The 25,055-nt window shown below is 44.5% G+C and overlaps 1 protein-coding gene across 7 annotated transcripts in view; it reads left to right on the forward strand.

Moving 5' to 3' along the window:
* The window catches only part of DENND1A (DENN domain containing 1A), a 150,583-nt gene that overhangs the window by 17,511 nt on the left and 108,017 nt on the right, over positions 1–25,055 (forward strand). For all 7 annotated transcript variants that reach the window (XM_063316378.1, XM_063316381.1, XM_063316385.1 and 4 more), the window contains exon 3: positions 17,808–17,851. In XM_063316378.1, the coding sequence (XP_063172448.1) occupies positions 17,808–17,851 (44 nt within the window). The remainder of the gene's footprint in view (positions 1–17,807; positions 17,852–25,055) is intronic.

Here is a 25,055-nt window from a genome sequence, read left to right on the forward strand (position 1 = left end):
TGCAGACTGAAATGTGCAGACTGAGCGTGAGGATGCTGGACAAAGCCGTAGAGGGTGATGTAAAATCATCCTCAAATAGCGACGTTCTTGTTAAGCGGCAACTTCCAAAGCCAGGTTAGATGCTTTGTTCTAGTTTATGGTCGCAGTTGGTCCAAGATTCAAATAAGGCTCAACCTTTAGCCCACCCAAGTCAAGCCAGCAGTTGTCCTTTTAGGAAACTCATGAGTCTAGTCTGGAGCAGATCATGGTTTGAAGTGAACACCACATGAAAAGATAGCAGGGAATGGGCTTGCCAGCTGGCCAAAAGTATGTACTGGTTAGGGTTACTGACTCATTAATTTGACCAGTGCCTCTGTCCTCTGCTCCAAAGGAAATTAAAACCTCTAGAACTTACAGCAAGTGTCTTCATGCTGTGCCTTGAGGGTGCCCCACACAGCTCCTGAAGCCTGTTGTGAATTGGTTAGGCTCATCAGCAGCTCTTCTTCCTTTTCAAAGTGCAACATTGCAGAGTAGACCCAAGGGATGGTGCGTTTTGTGCCATGGCTGTGCTGGGTTTGCTGTTTCAACCCATTTCAGTTTTAAATGTTCAGAGCATGGGCCCGTCTGCAGCGGCGGTCCATTTGCTAGACACAGCTTGGTCTGGCTGCAGTGCCAGAAGACAGCTCTTGTTGACACTTTGCTTTCCAGATCTTCTCATCTCACGCTCAGATGAGGCACCTCATCTTATCCTTCATGCTCGTTTTTTCCACATGAACTGTTATTCTTGTGGAGAATGCTGTCTGGGCCTTCTGTGCGAGCGCATGGGACTAGAACCCATGTGTAAAATGCATTCCCAATTTAAGAATGGAGAAGAAAAAGAGAGTTGCGGTGTGTAACTGTCCATGCACCTTTAGTAGAGTTGATCTTCCATCTCTTGGTCTTCTCATCTCCCATGAAGATTGGTCAAACTCAAATCCTAGGGCCATAGCAGGAGAACCACCTTGATTTATGAGAGGGGCATTGCTTTCCCACTGGAGACCCCCCCCCAAATGCAAGCTTACTTCCTTTGCTCCTTGGTCCTCTCAGTGGTTGGCAGCTTTGCTGTTTATGGCCCATTTCCGTTCCTCTGCCCCTGGTCCCCCTGGTCTGCTCAGATCTTGCCTGCCTTTCTTTTCTACCCCATCTCCTGCTTTCTCTTCTTTATTGTTGACTTCTAATTATCAACAGCAAGTGTATTTCACATTCCACTTTGCAAAGCGACATAGACAGGCTGAGATAATAATGGTGAGGTCTACTTGAAAGGGAAAAAGACGCATTGAGAATTTCTGGTTTTCTGTTCTTCCCTGGCATGCAGTGGGTGATCATACTAATAATAATAATAAAAAAGGAATGCACTTCCTAGAGACTCATTGGCCAAGTCCTCCTCGTCTGGTGGTTTCCACCTAGTTATGGGTTAATGATAGTGGACAGAAGAAACATTCCTTGCATTCGTTCACCTAGGTTTCTTTTTTCCAGCTTCGTGCGCTCAGCATCACCCCGTTTTTTGCTTTATTTCTGAAGCTTTGTCTTGCATAATAGGGAAGACATTTTGTGGGTCTCTTTCCTTCTCCCCACTCCCCCCGGCATTCTCACATTCAAGGAAGTTACTCTAGAGAAACCATAAATGGGAGCTATTTATGTCCCAAGCTATTGATTTTTAATTAATGTTGCCTAGGTTGGTGCATACTGGCAAATCTGCTAACAGCTTGTGGCATTTTTTAAAATTAGCGTTTTTTGTGGGTTTTTGGTTTTTGGTTTTTAATATTTTGACAGTGTCATTCAGATCTTGTGATAAAGTACCCCCGTCAGGTTAAATGTGTTAAAACATTGAGCTGAAAGAAGTGGATGTAACGTCAGGGCTGCTTGGAAGCCTTGATCTGCTGTCAAGTATTTAAACAACTTAGTGTTTTGGTTTCCTAGCTTCAAAATGCTTCTCAAATCCCTCACTAATGAATCCAGTTAATTCTTAGCTTAGTTTCCATAGTTTAAAACCCACTCTGGGTTAGAGGGAAGCTGGAATCTTTCTTTAAGGAAGATTGTGCATGTCTGTATATGTGGGTGGGTGGGTGGGAGGCAGATGTGAATGCATTTTATTTATTTATATATATATATATATATATATATATATATATATATATATATATATCTTCCATAACTGGACGCACGTGGATGTAGTTTTTATTTTATGACTCGCACATTGTGGGTTTTGGAGTCGATGAATCGTCACGTAACCATGGGGAAATGTCTTTCCTGTTTATAGATGCTCTTGAAGGAGCCAAAGTTACAAGGAAAATGAACTGGAAATCTTGGTTCTTACATTTTATGGGCGTGCCAGGTCCACAAAATAAAAGGAAGTCCGGTTGAGTAAGAGGGTTGCCTTAAAAAATGTTTCATGCTGTTGCTTCTGAGGCATTGGCTGCTTTTAAACAGCTGTGGTTTATTAAGTAAATCATATCGGCCTGATTCACAAATCAGGCTAAGCCATTAACCAGCTTGTGCAGTCTGTCAGTGTTGGTGGTCCAGACCATTGGCCTAATCTGGACCGTAGAAATTCCCCATCCAGGAGTTGTTTAACAACTTCTGGAGGGTCACCATTCCCATTCTGATGGGGCAGAAATGAGGTTGGGTGAATATGTTGATGTCTATATTGGTAGCTGAATCAATGTTAATCAGTATTGATTATGAAACAAGGGTATGCATCCAGACAAGTCTATTTATGGAATTGTTTGCAACTTCTGCCCAATCTCTCTCTGAAGAAGGAGCTACACAAAATCTGTAAACAGCTGGCTAGTAAGAAGCGTGCGCTTCTTCATACAAGAATCTGAAACTCTTTATGCTTATGGAACATAGTTATTACCTGTATTTGAAATATGAAATTAGAACGGTTCTGAAGCCTTTGCCTTGGTTTTAAGAAGGGGATGTGTATGGGAATGCCAGCAGCAGTTGGTATATGGATGCATTCATTGAGAGGGCCATACACAATGACCTACATGAGGAGCCCATTGTCGCTGGGAAGACCATGCACAAGAGTTCATTGTGTGGCCAACCGGGTGCCCCGTTAGTGTACTGCGAAGAATAGGAATTCAACGAACATTTTCACTGGTCCAAAGTTCAACATTTATAGGGAAGAGACCGAAAGAATGTCGTCCTTGGATTGATCTGTTTTAGCATCCGCAAGGGAACAGTAATAACCTGTTGGTTGCCTGGGGGGACAGAACACATGCTTTAGGTTTGGTTTTTTTTTTTCGTAAACGGTAGGATATAAATAATTATGGTGAATAAATAAATGTCCAGATCGCATAACAAATGGAAATGCTGTTGAAGAGATTGGGATGAATAGCCTTGTGGCAGGAACCAGGACTGTTGGAAAGCTGGTAGAGTGTGATGGGAAGCAATTTGTTGTGCTTGCTTTGGTGACTCTGAATCTCGATAGCAGGAAAAATGAAGACGATTCCTGTCAATGTAAGAACTAGGCGGTTGATTGTCATGAAATCGTTAAGGTGAAAGGTTACAATCAAATCCACAAGATAGCCATCCCGGAATTTAGTGCAACATGGCCTGAGTTGTACTAAGGAAGGACTAATTTGTTAGTAGCTGGTGTCTGCTTGGACTGAGTGGGACCAAGATGTGGTAGACCACAGGCTTTCCCTCCTGGATAAATGATACCAAAATAACCCTTCCCTTCCCTTCCCTTCCCTTTTTTTTGTTTTCCCTTTTCCAAGCTTAAAACTTGCTTTGTTTTAAGACATAGTATATGAGTATGTGTGCATACAGTCCAGGGTTTCTCAACCAGGGTTCCGTGGCACCCTCGGGTTCCGTGAGAGGTCACTAGGTTCTCTGGGAGATCATGATTTATTTAAAAAATTATTTCAAATTTGGGCAACTTCACATTCAAGATGTAAGTTTCATTCTATTTTTAGTTTAAGAACACTGCTAATGCATGTATACAGGTCCACGCATGAAAGGAATATAATAATTTGTTAACTTCTGGCCTAGATTTGAGCCGGAATGTGCAGGGGTTCCCCAAGGCCTGAAAAATATTTCAAGGGTTCCTCCACGGTCAAAAAGGTTGAGAAAGGCTGCTTTAGAGCCTCAACCCACAATCTACGGAGATTTTAGGACGCTGCTTCTTCCTTTCTGGTTGGTAGTTGACATTCGCTTGCTCGGTTGAGTGGTGCCATCAAATGATGCATGTAGAGTTGCAACTTACTTACTTCTGATAGCGGAAACTGACGTCTTGGATTCCAGCTGAGCTTCTCCCTCCTGCATAAGTCCCTACCACAACTGTGGGTTAATGTGAATGAAGCCCTCACCTTGTGCGCATATGTCGATCCACGTCACCTTGCCTGGCTTGGAAATATCCTTCCATAACAGTGGGCTTTGTGCTCGAAAAACATTGCTGTGTTTCTCCCAATTTGGCCACTTCAGAGTTCATCCTCTCCCAAGGTCATTAATGAGTCTCTAAAAGGACGCGCGGGGTCCAGAACAAATTCTCGGGCACCCTGCTGGCTTCCTCTCTCTGTTGAGAAAATTGGGCATTTATTCCTGTCCTTTGTTTCCGTATCTTTTTGCCAGTTGCTGATCCATGAAGAGACTCCCCCTCTGTTTACCAGTTAACTTCCTGAGGGCCTGTGCCAAAATAGTTCTCCAGGGTTGTTCTGGAAATTCAAGGGCTTCACAAACCACGGGTTAGAAGGATTGCCTGCATTTTTGGAGGGTCCCTATCTTTTCATTGTAAGGCTGTTCAGATTTTCCAGGCTGAGCTGGGTATAACAATTGGAGCCTTCACATTGGGGGGGGGGGGAAATAAACCCATCCAAATGGGCTGAAAAACGCGCAGAATGTAAAAACATTACAGTTCCCGGCTGTCCAACTTAATACAGCAAATAATTAAGTCACCTGGGCTCCCTGTGTCCACTCAGTCTACAAAACGAACAACAGTTTTTAAATGTTTGATTTTGCCGGCTTTGTTTACATTGCAAGGAAGAGAGAGAAAAGATTCCTTCGTTTACTTGAAGCGACATTTTAAAAGGTATTCCGGGACGAGGGATTAAATATAAAGGGAATTGTTGCAGCCTTGGCCAGCCATAACTTCAGGGCCTTAATTCTCTATCTTTTCCTGTTTTTGTTTCCTTCCCTTTTCTGTATAGTTTACAGCTCATCTTTGCTACATTGTCTGTTTAGTATAATGTTGCAGATTTTATGGGCTTTTTGTTGTTGTTGTTGTTGAGCTGTGGTTAATATACACATCTTAGAAATTCCTGTTTGGGTTGTGTTCTGTGTCTGTGTTTTGAAACTAGGGTTTCTTTTTAAATTCACCTAAGATGCCTTCCCCCATGTTCTGCTACCGTTGATCATAAACAGGGATGCCTCTTTGCCTTTTAATACAAATTCCTTTCACGTGGACTTCTGGAAACCTTATGGCAACCACCAGGCGCTTCTACTCAGAAATCTTTTCCAGTTTTTGTGATAGAGTTCACAGTTCAAAAAGTGCGCACCAGAGGCCTATATTATGGAAACACGTAGGCAGTAATGGTGTAAGTGTTGCATAAATGCTTACAGGCTTAAAAAAAGAGAAGAAAAAGGGAATGGATGTGAAAATGGGCACCAGCAAACTTCTTACTGGAAGAGAAGGAACTGATCAAAAATGACTTTGGTAGATTTACCATAAAAAGCTGATGAAAATTGCAAGCTCATCTTGAGGTACTATACTCCTCCATTTGTCCAGACTTCATTCATGTCTTGAAGTAAAGCCTGTTTGCAATTAATTGCAGCAAGGTAGTAGCTGGGGGAATGGTGCCATGACGCCTTGTAGGGTATCCATTGTAATGGGTGTGTTGATAAAACGTAAGGAATGGCGCCCACGTGTATCATGCTCAGGGACCCTGTTCAGACCATGTAGTAAGCCTGCTTATATTTAACCACCGATGTCTCCAGGGGTGGCTCCCTGTGAAGGTGCAACATTAAACCCTTGTCCCTGGATTGCTGTTCGTGCTCCGCCCAAGCTCTCTCTTGTATCACACCAGCAGAATGCCTGTTCCTTGGGTTGTTCCAGCTGAAAGAACTCACTGAATCGTGGTCGGCAAACTGAAAAGGCAGCCCAGACGGGTGGTTTGCCACAGCACCTCTGGGGTAGGGGAATTGCCAAATCTATTCACAGCTAAGCCACCAGCGAATCTCACGGTGTGGTCTGAGTGCGCCCACTGGACAGGCCCGGTTGGTAACCTGGGATTCCTTTCCTCTCTAACCACCATGCTTGCACGGAGGTGAGAACATGTGAATGAAATATGGCCGGATCAGCCAAGCGATGACACTGTCTTCTGAGGGGGAGGACCAGAAGGAAGCGAAACACCGTAAGCGTTAACGAGCTTTCTGCTGGGCTGCTAATTGGAAGAAGCCGAGAGATGCTCAGGGTTGTCTTGGGTTACGGAATGCGGAGCGAGACGTGATTTGGCAGCTTCCCCCATTTCTCTGTGCCAGCTTTCCAACGTGCCCTGTGCTAGGGCCCTGTGGCTCTCTATTGGCAAAACTGCCCAGGGCCTTCATTAGCTGAGGCTGGTTTTAAAGATGCAGCCTGCACTGAGATTGCCAACAGGGGGGTCCACATAGAGCCTTGCCCTGGTAAACCCCTGGGGAGGGGCAGTTGAAGCATCACCACATGGAACTGGATTGCGTACGGAGATCTGGCCTGATAAATCTGTGCATCCTGGGGATCCACCGTCTTCTCCTTCCTCTTGTTAGAATGACTTAATCCCCCGCCCCAGCTCTCAAGGTAGAATAAAATTGGGGTTGTGGGAATGAAACTGGAGGAGGGCTGTGCATGATCTCCCACACTCTGGGGAGGAAGAGCAGAGTCAAAAATCGACTGCACAGCTAAAAACTCCCTATGAACTGGTTTATGAGTTAATTATAGGGAGGGTGAAAAAAAAGCATTTTCCAACTTACCGGCACCCTTCTGGCACCCAAGTTGTATTTTTAAACACTGGTGGGGGTGGAAGCTAACATTTGCACAAATAAATCCCCCCCTCCTTTTCTCCTTTAATGAGAGTAAATTCTTCTGCCACAGCTGAAGCATTTAGTTCTAGTTCTGGATTCCTTTCATGGGTGACTGTACTATTGACAGGATGGTTCGGCAAGTGAAGACAATTGTTCCCGTCTGTTCTTTGATGCATAGACAGTTGGTTCAGGCTGGTCTTCCTGTGGAGTTTTTTCCTCCTGATGCACTGGAAGCTCGGCTGACCAGCTGAAGGTGGCTGGATTGTTCCTTGTCCAGCCTTGGTCTTGCTGGCTGAGATGCTGGTAGCCAAGCAAGGAAGATATTTTGCTTTCTTTCCATGGCCTCTTGTTGCAATTGAGCTGTGGACCATGCATGGATGTTCTAGGTTGTACCGTGTTCCATGGAATGAAGAAAAGGCGATAATTTTCTCTGTAAGTACAGCTACAGTAGAGGTTTCCTTTTTCTCTCTCAAAAAAGGAGGCTAGATCTCCCCACCCACCCCTCCCACTTAGTTTTTCCTTTGTTACGATGGAGCTGGGTCTTAAGCTACAGCTCGATTGAGTTGGCTTGTAGCCTAGAGTGCGGCTTGAAGAGAAAACACGTTCCCCCTTCACGAAGCACCCCGGTTGGTAGCACATCCCAGCACTGTGGATGGGGCTGCACGGATTATGGCTGCTGCTGTAATTTTGGGGAGGGGCAGAGATTGAGCATGGGGGTCATCCCATGAAGACACGGAAGAGTCCTCAGTGGCTCTGTGAAACGGCATGCTGGAGTTTCTTGAAATGACCAACCCAGTCCCCAAAGCTTGGAGTGGGTGAAAAGGTGAAAACAGATGAGCATCCCTCGGTGTTTCTGTTAGTCCAGAACAAATTCAAATGACCAAACCGGTTTGCATACTTTATTTCAATTTATGCGTGTGCTGTATCTTGACTCGGGGATGGTTGCCATCTCTGTTCCAAAGGCGCATTTCCAAAGTGGGCGGAGGAAACAGGCCTTCCTTCCTATGAATCAGTCTATAAATATCATCCAGTTTCTGAAACGGTGGGCCTGTGAATGATGGGTGAGTGAAAGGAAGCAGAAGGTCTTTTCACTTGCAATGTTCTTGGTATTCAGGGGACATTGAAATGCTCAAAGAAAAGAGCATCCGTAATGCGGAGCAGATTCCCACCCTGTGAGCTGGAAAATTAAATCAGGTTCCAGCATGGGATTAAACTGAGGCTCAAGGAGAAGGGGCCATAGTCTCTTAAACGGCATGAAATTGCAGAATGAGATTTTTTTTTTTAAGTCTTGCTTTCAGGTCTTTGTTAAGAAACTTCCCTTATTTCTGGGCATTAATGATGTCCTCTGTTAACGAATATATTCATTTTGCCTTGAGTTTAAAACTCTATGGGATATGCAGTAAATAATGAACTGGGCTAGTTCAAATGCATATTGCTGAAAGCTTTACCTTTTGCAGCGGTCTGGTCCTGTTTGAGATGGAATAAATTGGTTTTGGCCATATCCTAAGTGGTGTACCGCCCCTTCTAAAAACAGGTAGATAAATCTTCTAAACTCAGCACTCAAGACTTTTAAGGTAAGGATGTAATTTTAGAAAGCAGGCCAAAGACAAGACTTCCGCTTAGTTGACTTGCATGGAGAAGTCACAAAATGTAACCACGGACGTGTTAGTCGGCAAGGATGAATTGCAAAATCTGTCGCCAGGGGATTCTTCGTATGCAAAAGTTTTTGACGTGCCTAGAATTGTTCTTCCTTATCCCCTGTTTTGTCTTCTGCCAGATCCTGCCTTGGAAATAATCTTGGGAGATGTATGAGCCTCTTTTTGAATTCTTGTGGTTGGGTCTAGCAGTATTACCCGGTTAGAAAAGGTGGGCCATGCAACTTCAAAACAGCAGGAAAAAGACAAAGCGTCTTATTTCTCTACTTTGTTACTTAGAACTTGAATTACGAGATAGGAAAATAAAATAACAGTGATAAAGAACAACGTGTTAGGCTAGTGTCTGCAACTGGTTTGGCTATCTATATTCAGCTGAAAACCAATTTGCATCCAACTGTAATCTCTTGATTGAAGTTGTACTACCAGCTTGGACAGAAACTGGTTATTCTGAAAACTCTGATAATCACTTTCTATTAATTGCCCCCAGCAAAGCGGAGTCATAGCTAATTTTGCTTCGATTCTACTAAAATATTAGCATAGAAACATTGGGGGGGGGGTATTGCAAGGAAAATGTTCTTCCCCTTCCACCCAAATAACACTGAACAGCAGCGTCATTTTGGAATTTCCTCTTGGGTCTGTGTGCTTCTTGGGATGAAGAATCTAATTCCTGTTTTGCAGAATGAGAAAACAAAGCCTTTAATGGGGTCATGAGTTGGGTTTAAAAGGCCTCCTTAACCCATTTATACCAATAAGGTGCAACCACTGCGCTTTGGAACAATCTCTTTACAGCGGCTGCTAAACGTCATAATTTCCAAGGTCGTTCTCTTCACTTTTCAAGTTCCTTAGGTGTGCAGCTTAGCTCATGGCAAACAGCTTTATTTCTGCCATTGTGGTGCCTTTGGAAACATGCCTCTTCTGAAAAGAAAGAAAGAGAAAAAGAAAGAAAGAAAGAAAAGAAAACTACCAGCCAAGTGATGCGATTTCCCATTCATTAAACATCATCATCTTGATATCTCTTTAGAGGCTGGTATAAAACTGAAAACAGTTTACTTTCATAAACATTTCATGTGGAACTGTGGTGGGCAACCTTTTGAAGACCTGAGGAACAGCCTTAAATTGTGGGGGTGGGGGGGGGAGGTGAGAGCAGTTTCATCACTTGTGTTGTTTATTCGTTTAGTCGCTTCCGACCCTTCGTGACTTCATGGACCAGCCCACGCCAGAGCTTCCTGTCGGTTGTCAACACCCCCAGCTCCCCCAGGGACGAGTCCGTCACCTCTAGAATATCATCCATCCATCTTGCCCTTGGTCGGCCCCTCTTCCTTTTGCCCTCCACTCTCCCTAGCATCAACATCTTCTCCAGGGTGTCCTGTCTTCTCATTATGTGGCCAAAGTATTTCAGTTTTGCCTTTAATATCATCCCCTCAAGTGAGCAGTCTGGCTTTATTTCCTGGAGGATGGACTGGTTGGATCTTCTTGCAGTCCAAGGCACTCTCAGAATTTTCCTCCAACACCACAGTTCCAAAGCATCTATCTTCCTTCTCTCAGCCTTCCTTATGGTCCAGCTCTCGCAGCCATTCATCACTTACCTGTGCCAATTTTGTGATTTCATCTTATGGCCCCTGGGAGGACTTGCCCAGTTTTGGCATGAGCCAACTTGGTGTTCCCTCACTAGCTTGACACTCTCTATGCAGAATTTCCAGGGAGTGTGAATTTGCAGAAAATGTGACCCAGATTTTGGGGTCTAGACTTCCTTCCATCCAGTATCTGTTGACCATTGAGGTATGGCTTCAACTCAAAGGCATGGTATTTATTACTCCAGTCTTAGCTCTGTAGAAAAGCCCTTGCAGGAAACCCAACTTTTGTAGACTTCATTTTTTGGGAGGGGGACATGGATGGCTTGACTATTAAGCTTCTCATGCTAAAACGAACTGGGAACACTGAGTGGTGAAAGCCACCTCTGCCGTTATAAACTTGATGTATACCCAACATCTAGAAGGTGGTGTTTCCAGAATGTGATGTTTGGAAAGTGTCTGCTCCTAAAATAACTTTCTATCCCAAGTTCTTCCTTTCCTTTCATCCTGGCCTGGTCTCTACTATTAGCTGAATTTGGTTGTTATTTATTTATTTTTAATTATTCTCATAGGGCCAGTACAAAGCATTTTATTTTATGTTGTGAATGGTGATCATGGCTTATCTCCTATACTCTTTCAACCTGCTGTTTGGGGACCTTCTGAAGCCCCATCTGTGGAATCTCCTGGAATCTTTAGGAGGAGTTGTGATGCACTGCAGGCTTCCCTATCTTGGTACCATCAGATAGGAAGACTTAACTTTCCAGAATTCCCCAGCCAGGAGGGCCATTTGCTGAGACTTCTGGGAGTTAGAGACTACAAACACCGGGGGAGGCTGTGTTAGAGAAATGGACTTGGACCTGGTCCACATCCCATTGTGGAGTCAAGCAAGTTACTGGTTGGGTTCACATATTGTGTTAAGCCAGAATGTGACTTGCTTGGTTTTGGTTCAGTCTGAAACGCAACCGTGATGGCTTTTAAATGAAGCGTAGCATGGTGTGTGAGCCCAAGCTAGCCTATTTCATAGTGTGGTGACCAAATTTGGAAGGGGACCCACGGTGAGTTCCTTGATGGAAGGGGGGAGATGTAAATTTTACAAACACATCCATGTCTATACATGGACATTTGTGGCCTGAGAATGAAAACACTCTCCCTTTTCCCCTTAAAGAATGGAAATTCTAATAAATACCAGTGCTGAAACCATGAGACATAGGAACAATGGATACGCAAATAATTTCCACCGAAAAAGCCTGTTTCTGGTCACTCTGCACCAACACACGGCAGCTTTCCTTGTTACCTCATAATAGGACATCCTTCAGACAAAGTTTGCTTAGTTCCATTCATTTATTTTTTTACACTCGGCTTTCACGCTCCCCTTTTACAACTATATCACCCGAGGATCTTTTGATGGAAGACCTTTGGAAGCAAACAGCTCTGAAAGGGATGGTGCTCCAGACGCCGAGGAAGAAAGTCAACGCATGGCCAACTTCTGTAGACCAGGACGCTTCCGTTGTTCTGGCCTTGTTGTGCCCCTTGTCGCTGAATCCCCGAGTGCCTTCTTCGCATGGCATGACTTTCTCATTCTTCCAGCTTAATATACCTGGTTGTAGCTCAGCAAAGTCCATGGGACGTGGCAAAGTCATGCCCTGGTGGATGGCGGGTCACTCTTCTAGAATATTCTTTTAAAAAAAATCTCTGCAAATAAAATACGAGCAGAGAGATTGTATAGCAGATGGCTCTGTTCATTTTCTCTATTCAGGGGTGCTTGAAAGAAGCTGGATTTATTCATTTATTTATTAAAAAGGGGCTCTTCTGGAGATCTAACTCTGGATTTGCAACCTTCAGATACTCTGTGCCTTTTTTTTTTTAATGGTCTCAGCAGAGGTGTTCCAAAACCTTCCCTGTCAAAACCCTCCGTGCATTTTGCTTAAAAGGAGTGATGTTGTTGGTTGCTGAAGGGTGAGGGGACAGTTGGCATCCTAGGCATTTGGAGGCAAAATGGGGAGCCCCAGATTGCAAGATACCCCCCCCTTTCCTCCTGTAAAAGGAAGAACACCAATGAGGCTCCAGAACAGTGCTCCCTTTTTTAAAAATGCCTGCAGTATTTCAGTCCAGTTTCCAAAGACTTGGCTGGATCAGACCTTTGCGGGAAAACAGCCGAGCATCTTTGAGGCCATGTAAAAGCTTGCATTATAACAAGCATCTATCAGGTTCTCAAGAAGCTCAGCAGGACCTATTTTGTACCTGGATAGAACACCACCAGGAAATCACAGGGCTGTAGGCTAGACTTCAAAGTAAAAAAAAAAAAACTTTATTGGATGAAGGTGATAGCTTGCCCCTTCCATATTGCTACCCAGAAATCTGCACAGATGTGTAACCGTCGGAAGTCAAGCTGGATTTGCTGAGGCCGCTATCTTACATGAAAAGCCACAGGACCCTTGGTTTTCAAAATATGGCATTGGGCTGAATATTTGCTTAGGTAAGGCTTAGGAAAGGTGAAGCAGTCCTGGCCAAGAGGAAAAAAAGAAGGTCCTTATTTAAATGCTGGAAAGCAGACAAACTCCCTTGGCCTCTCCTGGAATGTTGCACGTCAGCTCCCATCATCCCCAGCCACACGGGTTTCGTTGCCATTTGAGGGGAAGAAAACAACAGGGAATTCAGACCAGTTCTGGTTCAGGGTCTGGCTTTCTGCCGTTCTCTCCTTAGAACAGAAAGGCTGTCATTTTTGTAAGGATGGCAGGGAGGGGGGGAAGACTTGCTACAGATTTATTTTATTTTTTTAGGAGCACTATAGCAGGAGTGGTGGAAATAATGCACCAAGTGTGCAACCATCTGCTGTTCTCTACTCAGAAATTCATGCAGCATCCCCTTTCCCTGAATATAGGGGAAAGCAGCATACCCAAAAAAAAAAAAGGCGTAAGATTGGGTCCAAAGCAGCAGTGTTGCGGAAGGAAGCGTTGGCCCAAGTCTGTTTATTAGGACCTGCTAGAGGAGGTGTGCAAAATGCACCTTAGACCAGGTTGCCTGCCACAACACATGTGAATGTTTCATAGGCCTTTCAAAAAATCATCATAGGCAGACCAGGGTAACACTAGCCCAATCCTGATTTCGGCTGATCCACATACAGGTAGTCCTCGTTTAGTGATGGCCTCGTTTAGTGACTGTTCAAGTTGTGACTCACTTTGCGACCAGTCCTCACATTTACAACCTTTGCAGATCTGTAAAGCAAAGGAAAGCTGAAATCAGAATGTAAGCACAGAAGCGGTTTCACTTAGTGACTGCTTTGCTCAACGACCGAGTTGCTGGCCCCAGTTGTGGTTGCTGCACAAGGACCCCCTCTATCTTCCTGCATTTTGCAGAGCTTCCAAACTTTCTCCTTTAATTAAAACAATGAGTTGGGACTGTAGCAGGATTTTAGGTAGATGCTGGATTTTTTCCTGCTTTTTTCTTGTATAGTATTTCTACTTTCTGATCCATCTTAAGTAGGATTATTATTATTATTATTTCTCCTAGACCTTACTTTTCAGGACTTTCGATAACATCACCCAAGAAACTGGAGGGCAACTGATTCAGGAGAGAGAGAGAGAGAAAAGGATTGCCGTAATGCTAGTAACAATGAGTTAGGATAGCTGGATGAAACTCCCTTATTTAGGGGCAGTCTATCTGCTGAGTGCCAGCTGCTGGAGATCAGCAGAGGGAGAAGAGCATTGCTTTCAAGCCTGGCCTTTTTATCCTAGGCATCCCTTGGCTAACCCCTTTGCCAACAGGAACCTGAATGCTTTTGCCCAGCACAGTCTAAGAATAAAATTAAGTGTTCCCTGCCTTCAGGTCTTTCTTACAGAGAAAGTATTGGGTGGGTGGGGGCGGTAGGCAAGTCTTGGTAAATAAAATAAGTTTCCCCCTGCATAAAATGCCAGGGTTTGTTTTTTTTAATGCTTCAGAGAATGCCCCCAGACGGTTTAATCCCCGAAGCAGTGAAGCGGATGCAACGCAGACCACTGAAGAGTGTTAAAATTTGTAGAGGCATGCAAGTGGATGCCTGCCAGATGGACAATCTAAAGGCATTTTTGCAGACTGCAGGGTTCCAGGATGCGTCCGTATGCCCTGCTTTGGCTGCTGGTGGAATTTAGGAGGCATGGAAACGCGGAAGCCATGGCGCAGCCGGGCTGAACTAAGTTGCGGAGTGGGCTGGAAGTTGCGTGGCAGCCTAGCTCCCTGCCCGTGGGCCTTCATCAGGGCCCTTGATCTGGCTGGGGACTCGCTGGTGTTCCAGTCTGGGTGGGGTGGGAGCACTGGATGTATGACAGAAAGACCCAGAAGGGGGTTTAGGGGATGCAGTCTGCATCTGCACAGGTAAAGCTGGGTGCATCAACTTTGGGGGAATGGGGAAGAATCCAGAAGATAGCAACAGAGAGTAGCTGTGGTGGGTCATGGGTGCAGTGCGTAAAGATAGCCCTCACTTAATGACCATTTGCTTAGTGACGGTTCAGACTTATGACGGTGCTGAAAAACAGACTTACATCCTCTGCTCACACTTACAGCTGTTGCAGCATCCCCACGGTCATGTAATCACAATTCAGGCGCTTGCCATCCGGTTTGCATTTATTTTTTTTATTTTTTATTTTTAAATAGTCTTTATTAAATTATTTACACAAATAATACAAACATAAAATGACAAATCAGCAATAAACATAAAATGCAAAAACAAGAGCCGGTTTGCATTTATGACAGTCGCAGCATCCCGTGGTCGCGTGATTGCTCTTTTCAACCTTCCCAGCCGGGTTCTGGCAGGCAAAATCGATGGGGAACTGTGTGATTCCCCTAACGGCCGCTGCAAAAAAGTCGTAAAATCGGGTCAGATTCGCTTATTGACCGCTTTGCTTAGCAGCCGAAATTCTGGTCCCAATTGTGGTCATTAAGCGAGGACTACCTGTAGTTCAGGCTTCTCAAAAGTGCTGGGTCTGCGCCGCTCCAGATTCCCAATCCGCTGCAACAGACAGAAGACACCAGCTTGGGAAAGGTGTAATTTTCAGTCTAAAGTGAAAGGAAATGGCTGTTTGCAGATATGCGCTGACCGAGGTGGTGCTTGTTCTCCGGCGCACCCCAGAAATGCAGAATTGCAGCCTCCCGCTTAGCATTTTTCAGGCCTGCGTTTATCCGTGCGGGGATGCTGAGATGCTCTGGTCTATTCATCCTCCGGGCCAAGTAGGCTGCGAGAACTCCTGCTCTGAGGTTGTCCAGGTGGCAGGGTGGGAGCAGGTCAGCCTTTTCAAGATCGGGAGATGATCTATGGAAGAGGAGGACAGTGGGTGCTGGTTGAGGAGATGGGTGGCCACAGCTCAGCCTCCCTGCCTCGCATGTGGAGGTCCCCGTCCCTTCCTGGGTGGAGGTGGAGGGCATGGAAAGGTCTCTTGCTCTGGGCGTGCCATCTGAGCTCTCCCAGATCACCCTCTGAATTAAAGAAAGGGGCGAGCGTTTTAGCGGGTGAGCGTGCAGTGTGATTTTTATGAAACAGTGCAAGGAAGGCTTCTATGATAAAACCCCTCTCTTTACAGGCCTTAGTTTGAACCCTTCCTGTATCCCCCTGGGGTCCACGAGGGACGCTGTGTGGTGAGCTTCTCCCACAGCTTCTGCAATGGTGTGAGCAAAAGGAACATAGCCCATCTTTTCCTGCGCGGCTTCTTTCAGCTGGCAAAAAAAAAAAAGTGGTTTGCTCAGCATGAGATCAGAATCTGGGTTGTCTCGGCATGCCAAGATCTCTGGAATCTGCTGGGACAGCTGTTTCCTTGAAGCTTTTGCATTGGTGGGAACTCACGGTCCCAGGTGGGGCGTGTCTGCCTGTGCGAATGAGGCTGTGCAGGAGAATTGAGTAAGGCAGGAGAAGTTTAGGGATTTTAATCTTTTCCGCTGTCATGTGAAGAAGGACTCAAAGGGGCTTATGTTTGAGGAGGCCAAACATATAGTACAGGATTACTGTTTTAGTAACTGAACTTTTTGTCTTCAGTGTAGAAAAATCAAATCAAATCAAATCAAATCAACCAGTCCATCCATCCATCCTCCATTATTTCACAAATGTTAATGTTAACGGAATCTCTCCTTTTTGCTATTATTCTGGCTAAGTTCTTCCTCTTCTTCAAGGGTCTGAAATTCTCTCCCCCCCTCCTTTTAAATGATCCCTCTCATGGCCAATGAATGGCTGAAAGACTACTGTCCTTATGGCAAATTTAATTGCAAGTTCCAGGGCTTGGCTTTTTTTAAGCATGCATCGTGCATTTTGAATTCATTGTTGAAATTGTGGATGGGAATTCTGCATCTGCTAAAAATTGGACCTGCCACTTAACCAATTTATTAGCAAAACTCACTTTGCCTATGAGGGAGCTAGGGTGGAACTTTAAAAAAAATACAAAGGATATACTACAGGCATCATAAAACGATTCATTACCCCACCAGCTTTGATTCAAGGACAACAGAACAGTAATTGAGCCGTAAAGATTGTTCACACATCTCCACTTCTTCCACAACAATCAAAACTTGTAGAAACATTTTTTTTTAATTCTAATTTTTTTGCAAAAGAGAAAGCATCTGGTTAACAATGCATCCTGCCCAGGAAGCCTTAGAGGACTCATGATGTTCGCAATTGTGCCCAAATGTTGGTCTGACAGCAAGCTCCTTCTGAAAGTGACAACTTCTTTACAAAATGCAAGACGTCCCGTTTTTAATCTATTATTGCTGTAATTAAAAATTACACTCATAATACGGAACCTGGCAGTCTTAGAAATTTGCTTCAGGAAAGCAGATGGCCGCGACAGAGTTGTTTTGAGATGGTTTGTCATAAAAATTATTTCTGTCTGCGTTTTGTTTTTTGCTGCTTCTGTTCTATTTAATACAATTAAACTTGTTCGGAACTGCAATTGTGGTGCGGCAGCGCCATGTTGTTTATCCTGAGAAATGGGGAGGAAAGAACTGGGGGTAAAAAAAGGATTAATATTAGTGTTCCCACATGCTCAAGGGTCCAAAATAACTTTAGTTTGTTCTTTATTGATAGAGTTTTGCCCTCTCTTTCTCTCCCCCACCCCCCAGCCTTTTTTAATCAGCATTTTAACGTAGTTAAAATCCCGTTTTAAGAGAGCTGTAATCTGGCCCCCGTGAATGCTATTGTTCAGTAGTTTCCCCCCCCCCCCACTTCTCATTATAAAGTCTGCTTGTGTCATTTCCCAAAGGAAAGTACCAATAAAAAAATAAAAATAAAAATAGAACAAGTTGAAGCACAACTGAGACACTGTTCCCTTGGAGAAAACACTGCTGGCAATCTGCACCTGAGCTACTGTAGGTTTTGGCATTAAAGGACGGCTCCACGTTAAGCGTCGCATCCCCGCCCTTAATTTCTGCCTTGGTCTTTTGGAAGGAGGGCAAAAAGGAAGCCTTGAAGGAGTCCTGCTTTCCTGTTATCATGCCCTGGTTTGCATCCCCTGCCAGAGATGCTATCATCTTCTGATCAAATATTAATGTGCGATTCTCTGCTTGCTCACCAATCCAAAGCCAATTAATATTATCTGTCAATTATTTACAGATCCGGAGGTGCGGAGGCAATTCCCCAAGGACTACAGTGACCAGGTTTGGAATTAATTTTTTACATGACAAAATTCGTTTCAGGGTGGCTTGGCCTATTATTGCTGTTCTATCCCCCCCCAACACCTTTATTTTGGGGTGGGGGGGTAAATCTGAGCAAAAGAAATGAATTTTTGGAAGAGAATCCTCCACCCCACGCGTGGGTGGAAAAGCTTGCAGAGAAGGTTGTAAAACCTTTGTGGTTTAAGTAATTTATTTGTGTGTTTGGCACCCTGGGCTTCAGACAAGGAGATGCTGAGGGTTTGGTGGCTGGGGCGGATGGGTTTAGTGGGCATTGGCACTTTTTTCCACTGCCCCCCTCCCCAAATGGGCAAAAGGGTGGCATAGTAAGAAGAAGGAATGGAGAAGGAAGCGCCTGAGCGTGTAAAATGCCGTGGGAATTGCACAATTAGTGCCTCCAGGAGGGGTGGAAAGAAATGCACCTTGCTCAGCGTGTCCACGGGATGCTTGCGATGCCTCAAAGCCACTTCCTTTGGCTGCTTCCTCATTATAGAGCAACACCGGGGCGGGGGGGGGGGAGTCAGGCTTTTATTTTCACACTGCTCGTGGGCTGAGCCCCACTCTCGCTGTTTCTCTAGGGAGGTGCTCCCTTGGGGAACGGCTTTTTGCTCGGGCCAGCCATGGCAACTGGCAAACGCCGGGCTGCCACTTGATCTCTCGGGCAAATCCTTTTAATTGCGAGCTCCCTTCTTCTGCCCAACGCCAGTGTGGAATATCGGAAGGAAAGGCTCCTGTAATCGTCATCTGTGCCAAGTTTTCATTATGGTTCCCTGCTTGATGCTGGTCCTCGCCCGCTTTAAAAGCCGTTCTGCTCGGCAGAAGGCAGGAGGTATCTCCTCTCCTTTCCTGCAGGGACCGCCTCGGTGCATGACCCTCGGGGAACATTCTTGCCCGATGTCCACACTTCTGGAGACCTTTTGTACCATTAATATTAATTTTTTTTAAGCAGCATCCTGCTTGGCTCTTTGGTTTTGTTTTTTGTTTTTGTTTTGCTAGTTTTATAGTAGCCCCCATTTCAGTGCTTACGGTGTGGCGTTGGGGTTGAGCCGCGAAGCACGCTTGGGTAAACACACAAGGTCCTCGCTGCTCTCTCGTGCCAGTAATCTGTTAATAAATGGCTCCCCAAGCGCACTCACTAGTGTTGGGCCACAGTGTGCCTGAAAGAACTGGGAGTCTCTCGTGTGAAACGCAGCCAGATTAAAAGTCCCTCCGAGCTGTTGCTGTCTGTGGTGCCTGTGATCTATGGATTATGGGCCTGTCTCGTGCATAAAAGATTTTCCCTTTTGTAAAAACCACACACACACACACGGGAGGGAAAGAGAGAAATTTGGCCCTGCTGCAGACCTCAACAAAGGGAGGCATCTCCACAGAAGCCGGAGATACAGCAGTGATGCACCGTTACATGCAGCTTTTCGTATATTTATTTCCAAATGAAATTGGAGGGGGCTGTCAGCTGGAGAACTGGTCTTCTCGAAGGTTCCGGCTGTAGAGGCTGCTTTTAAACCAGGAACGGCAGAAGGGGATGGTGTGAGCAAGCTGGTGGAGTCCAACAATCAGGGTTAGTTTCTGAATCTTGTTCTAGGTGTTGGAAAGCAGCAGAGGACAGTCCTCTCTGAACCGAATGCCGGCTTTTCATTTATTTTACGTTAAAAGGCTTATTTGGCTGCCCGTGTTGGAAACCACAACTCTCACGGCACGCCACGTTTTGCTCACAAACAAGCCCAGATGCCCTGCTGGAGAGATCCGAGGACCCCTTGGGCTTACCCGCAAGGAGAAGCTGTTCCTCCTGAAAGAATTTGCTTTCAAAACGGGGAAGGTCACGTTAGGGTAGGATCACGGGAGGCGTTCTGTCGACCTCGCTGCGTGGTCCCAAATTCAGGCTTGTTCTTTTTGGCCAAGATATTTCATGGCTATCCGAAGGTGGGGGGGGGGAGTCAATTTGGAGCTAGGTTTTTAGCTTTTAGGATCATAATTTAAATAGAGAGAGAGATGGGGGGGAGTGTGTGTGTGCACACGCAAGGGAGGAAGCAATGTGCCCTCTAGTAGAGGGTCCCTATAAACTGCACAAATTGCGCAAGGTTTGTGGCTGCATCCTGACGGAGGAGTCCAATCCCCAAGGAATAAGTCAATTCACTCATTAGTGCCAAAGGGCCCCCCCACCCCCCACCCCCGTTCTCCTCCTTTTCCTGGCCTAAATTCTTGGTGGTTGTTTTTACATACAGCATGTTTCCCATGTAGGCTGCTCTGCTGATAAAGAGTTTCTCGCAGACGCTGGGTGTTTTATTCTGGATGGTCTTTGTGCCTTGCCCTAAAAGGATCTTTCGCAAATTATTGGGCCTCCTGGCTTTAAAAAACGGGAGAAAAAAGGGAGGTTAGGCTGACATCTGTGACTGGATAATGATTGGTAGCCTCTCGGCTCTCCTTAAGCCACAAAGCTAGTATTGCCTTTAGAGGGGGGAAAAGCCAGTCAGAAGAAAGGGAAAATGGATGAAAGGGGGTTAGAAATGCCCGGTCCTGGAGATGTCTTACTGATGGACCAGTTGTCTGCGTGGCATGATAATCCGTTTTGATCTCCGCTTTTAATTGTCTGCTAAAGATAAATGGGCAATAAAAGTTAATCAGTTTCATCTTTTTCTCCCTCTGTCTGTTTTGCTTCTCATTTAGAGGAGGAATAAATGATTCCACCCCCCCCACCCCCCAAGAGTGAACTCCTTTCTTTTCCAACACGGGCAGAAATGCGGGACCCCAAGATGTTTTTACGAAAATGATTCTCATTATTTCAGCCTTCTCCACTTCGGTCAAGCGCCCTGTTTTATGAAAAATGTAATCTGAAATGGAAATCAGGGGCGAGATACGGGCGGGAAATGAGACGGACAGCTTCATTGCTGGATTCTTGATTGTAATTGCACCCCCCATCCCCCAGTCTCTTCCCCACCCCCCGTAAAAAATGTATTTGCAGTGGTCAGACTACAAAATAGCCTGCCTTATTAGAAACAAATCTCCTTCGTTCCATTATTTTTTTTTAAGTGTTTAAAATCAAATGCAGGGTATTGAAGACAGAGTTCAAGAGAAGTATAGGAGACGTATTTCAATACAGAACATTGGCAGTGCATTCAAAATGAAAACTGAGTTGCTAGTCCCTTATATAAATATGGCACTCCCTTACTCTTTCAGTGTATAAATGCATACTCAGAGATCCATGTAAAGTATGTGCGCACAAAGATTTCCATATGAGCCATGCGTGATTATTACTATGCTTCGAGCCCCCTCTCACGCAGCATCATAATGCATGAGTTAAAACCACTGAAATTATTTAAATTACAATTTGGTAGCTCTGCAAGTCCTTTATGTGGTGTTGCCTTCAAATGTTCAGGCAGATGAAAAGCTGAGAATAATTTTCAGCCCCTCGAATTGTTAGGAATATTCAAAGCTGGAGAAAAGGCCGAAAGAAAGAAAGAAAGGGCACTGTTAAGGAACCAAATGAATTCTGCCTCGTTTTATTCCATGACTTTTAATTTGAGGCTTTAATAACTCCACTTGGTATATCAATTCAAGAAGTTGATAAACAGCAACTCTTGAGTTTTAACTAGGGTTGGCACCCTTCTCCTATTCTGTGGACTTTTTTTTTTTGAAACCAATCAAATCCTATTGCCTCATTGACTTCAGTAGGAAAAAAGGTGTTTAAATTTCACCTTTCTGAAACTAACGTTATTTCAAAGTATACCTGTTTGGGTCATGTATTTGGGTCCTGAATTTTGACACTTCTCCATTGTACTTTATCCCAACTTGATCATGCAGGGGTCAGAGGACTTATAAAAAGGGAGGAGGAGGAGGAGACGGATGGGAAGGAAGGAAGGAATTAATTTAAAGAACGTAGGATAGAACAGGAATTACGTTGCAGGAAATATCCAACAGATTCTGTAGCATTATTTCCTTTTTTCTCCTCCAATTCTTTTATTGGCCCCTCTTTTCATATGCGCAAAGCATTGATTTATATATCCTCCATCTGCTTAGTTGCTACACAATGACAGCCTGCCAATATATAATATGATCAACAATTGTAAGTCTACAATTCTTAGGAATTTTTATTTCTGCACTTTGCCCAGCTATGTCCACCACCCCACCCCACCCCTTTTCTGCAGGCCCTGAAATACAGGCGGTAACAGATCCCGGCATCTTTTACATTTATATGTAAACTGTAAACGTTTTATAGCTGAACTTTATATAGAGATCTTTTTTTTTTTTCTTTTTGGGGAAAAACTCAACAAGCCACCTAAAACATGTAGCACAGAGGGAGGGGGGAGATTTAAAGAAGAGGAAGATCCATCTCTTTGTTTCTGGGTAGAAATCTATTATTTGGGAATATTTATGCCCGGTTGCTTGGGAATGCACAGTATTGGACATGCCTCTGTATCTCCATGTGTGTTGGCAGATTTTAGGTGCTGGGAGATCCAGCGAGGTAAGGAAGAAGATCCAGCTCACAAGCCCTGCTGAAATGAAGGGGATTCTTCATTTCAGCAAGGCTTTCTTGAGACAATTTGCTTGTTGGTTGGGTGTCTGGATTATTTGGCATTTGCTGCCTGGGGCCAGAATGTCCCACCTGGACTGAAAATTTGTGAGATGTGGGGAGTTGAATGCATTGACCATTCCTGTGGAACAGGGAGATATTTGGATGAATGTTGGTCTCCTGAAGATTGCCCATTCTTCGCCTGTAGAAGCAGCAAGGTGGGTGAGGGAGGGATGAACTTAGAGTTGGGTTATCAGTAGCTCAAACTGGGCAGGAAGTTTGTTCTTGGCCTCCCAAACCTCCTTTGAAAGGGGATGGACATCTCATTTCCTACACGGTTCTCTCAGAAGGTGGCTGCAGGACAGAAGAAAACAAGGAGAAGACCAGGGCCTGCTCTTCCTCTCCCGCTGCCTGCACAGAGATGGTTGATTCTGAAATCTGCAGCAGTCCCTCCTGCAGTTTCCATACACAATTGTTATTTCATTGATGGTACCACCAGGCTAAGCCTCAGAACCACTTCTTTGTAGCTAGCTGATTTTTCATCTTAACTCCTCACCCTGGTCCCCTCTTTGTGGCCCAAGGCCAATGCTGACCATCACGCAGAAGGATTAGCTTACTGTCCTGAGAGTTTTGCTCATTATGATGATCAGACTGTAGAAAAACTAGTTATCCCTTTTGGAAAAGGGGTCGATCAGTGTGAACTCTCCAAAATGTCCATCCTGCCCATATTTGCTGAACCTTGATGGAACCTCCGTTGAAGTTTTTTTGTTCATTGCTTTAACAAGGAACTGATTTGGACTCTAGATTCCGTGAAGTTTTTCTCTAATAAATGAAAGGGGACAAATCTCCTTTTCCTCTTTCTAGGGACCCAATCCTTCTATTAATTTTACACAACCTCCATTCCCACAAAAAAAAGAGAAGCTGTTTTTATTTTCTTTGCATTAGTTCACTGAAGAGAGAAAAGAATGAGGTATCTTTAAGGACCCATTGACCTTTGTCTGGTGGTTCATATATTTTTAACATAGAATATATTTCATTCGTGTTTTTTAAAGCCCTTTATAGATTTTTCATACCTAACTGAGAAGGCTTTGAATGTTGCCTGCTTCACCTTCCTCCTGGCACATTGTCTTTCAAAACCGTGTTTTCCTTTTATTTGCTGATTAACTGGAGCATCCTTTTTTAAGACCCTCTCGCTCAGTCAACTGTAGGCAATCAGACTGCCCCCCTGATTTTTCTGTTCCTCTAAAAATAAATAAGTAAGGGGAAAACAGTTCTGTGGATAGCTCTCATAGCATGTGCAGCTTCTGGGCCCATCCATCAGCTTTGTCTTAGTATTCCAAATTCTCTTTTGAATAACTTGTCTGTGGATCACTTGGTCCACACTGTTGAATTTCCCCCTCCCACACAGACACACCTGTGCACGCAGGATGCAAACATGGTTGATAGCTATTGGTTGAGCTTCCAACTCACCTAGAATTTGCATCCAGCCATCTCCAAAAAGGCAAACATTTAGGGGAGTGGGTATGAGTGTGTGTGTGTGTGTGTGTGCACGCTTATGTATTTTAAAAGCCTAAGGGCTGCGATGGGGACCTGCTAAAACGCATATAACATACACACTGCAAAACCAAAACAAAAATGCATTTCAAATCTACACCGGAAAAGGTACTTTGCATCTCAAAAGGCTAATTAAATTATTCAGAAATAAAATCCAGTTTAAACTTGTAATTGGTATAATTAAGGAATTTTGAATAGGCTACAAATAAGTGCTGCATAATTCCATCATCGTGAAGTTGCCAAAATGCCAGTTTTGGCAGGAGCCCAGCTGATTCTCCCCCCCCCCCCTTAGATAGCTTGCAAGATTTAACGAATACAGTAACAGTGAGCATCCCAGATATCCTTTTAGAACATCTAGTTTAGGACAGAACTGCAAGTTTTAATTGAGTGGCGGGCTAATCTACTGCAGGTTTACTTGGCAATTTAAATATTGGACTTGCGGACAATTGGAGTGGCCAGGGCAAAAGCTTGGTGCTGTGCCAGCCCACTTTTGCTGGGCCAGATTTGATGGGCAAGAAATGTCGTTTGCCTCTTCTTTCCAGTATCTCTCCAAAAGGCAAGGATCCTTCCCATCTGGGCAAAGCTACCGGAGTTTTCCTAATAATGATAAGAACTTCATGGTCGGTAAACCTGTTAGAACCCCAGTAAGTTCTTTGTCTTCGAAAACTCAGCCCTGCATAATGCTGGTGGAATTTGAGCTTGCTTTTTTTTTTTAAAAAGATTTTTTTAAAGTTTATTTTTTGGTTCTAAAATGGAAAATAAATGACTTCCAGACCTTAAAAAGGAGATATTAAAGCAACGTCCTTTTCCTTCCAAGGTTTTGGTTGATTGGATTGGAACGTCTTTAAGAGGAACCATCTGCTTAGAGCTGAAGTTTTGTTCTTCAGTGTATTTAATGTGATCAGATATCTAATTGTTAATTAGCTAGATCAAATGGCGATATAGGACAGTGGCACATAACATTTCCCCCATATTGGGGATAAGGGGGGTCCTTCCCAGCCCTAAAACTTTTCACGGTCTTCAGCCCCTTGCAACCCCAAATCCTGATGCAGCTCAACCCTGGATCCTGATGTTCTGAGAGGTGGATATCTCCTCCAGTGCTCAAGCTGACCTTGCCTTCCAGCTGGG

The sequence above is a fragment of the Candoia aspera genome, chromosome 16 (assembly GCF_035149785.1).
Source record: "Candoia aspera isolate rCanAsp1 chromosome 16, rCanAsp1.hap2, whole genome shotgun sequence".
Lineage (NCBI taxonomy): Eukaryota > Metazoa > Chordata > Lepidosauria > Squamata > Boidae > Candoia > Candoia aspera.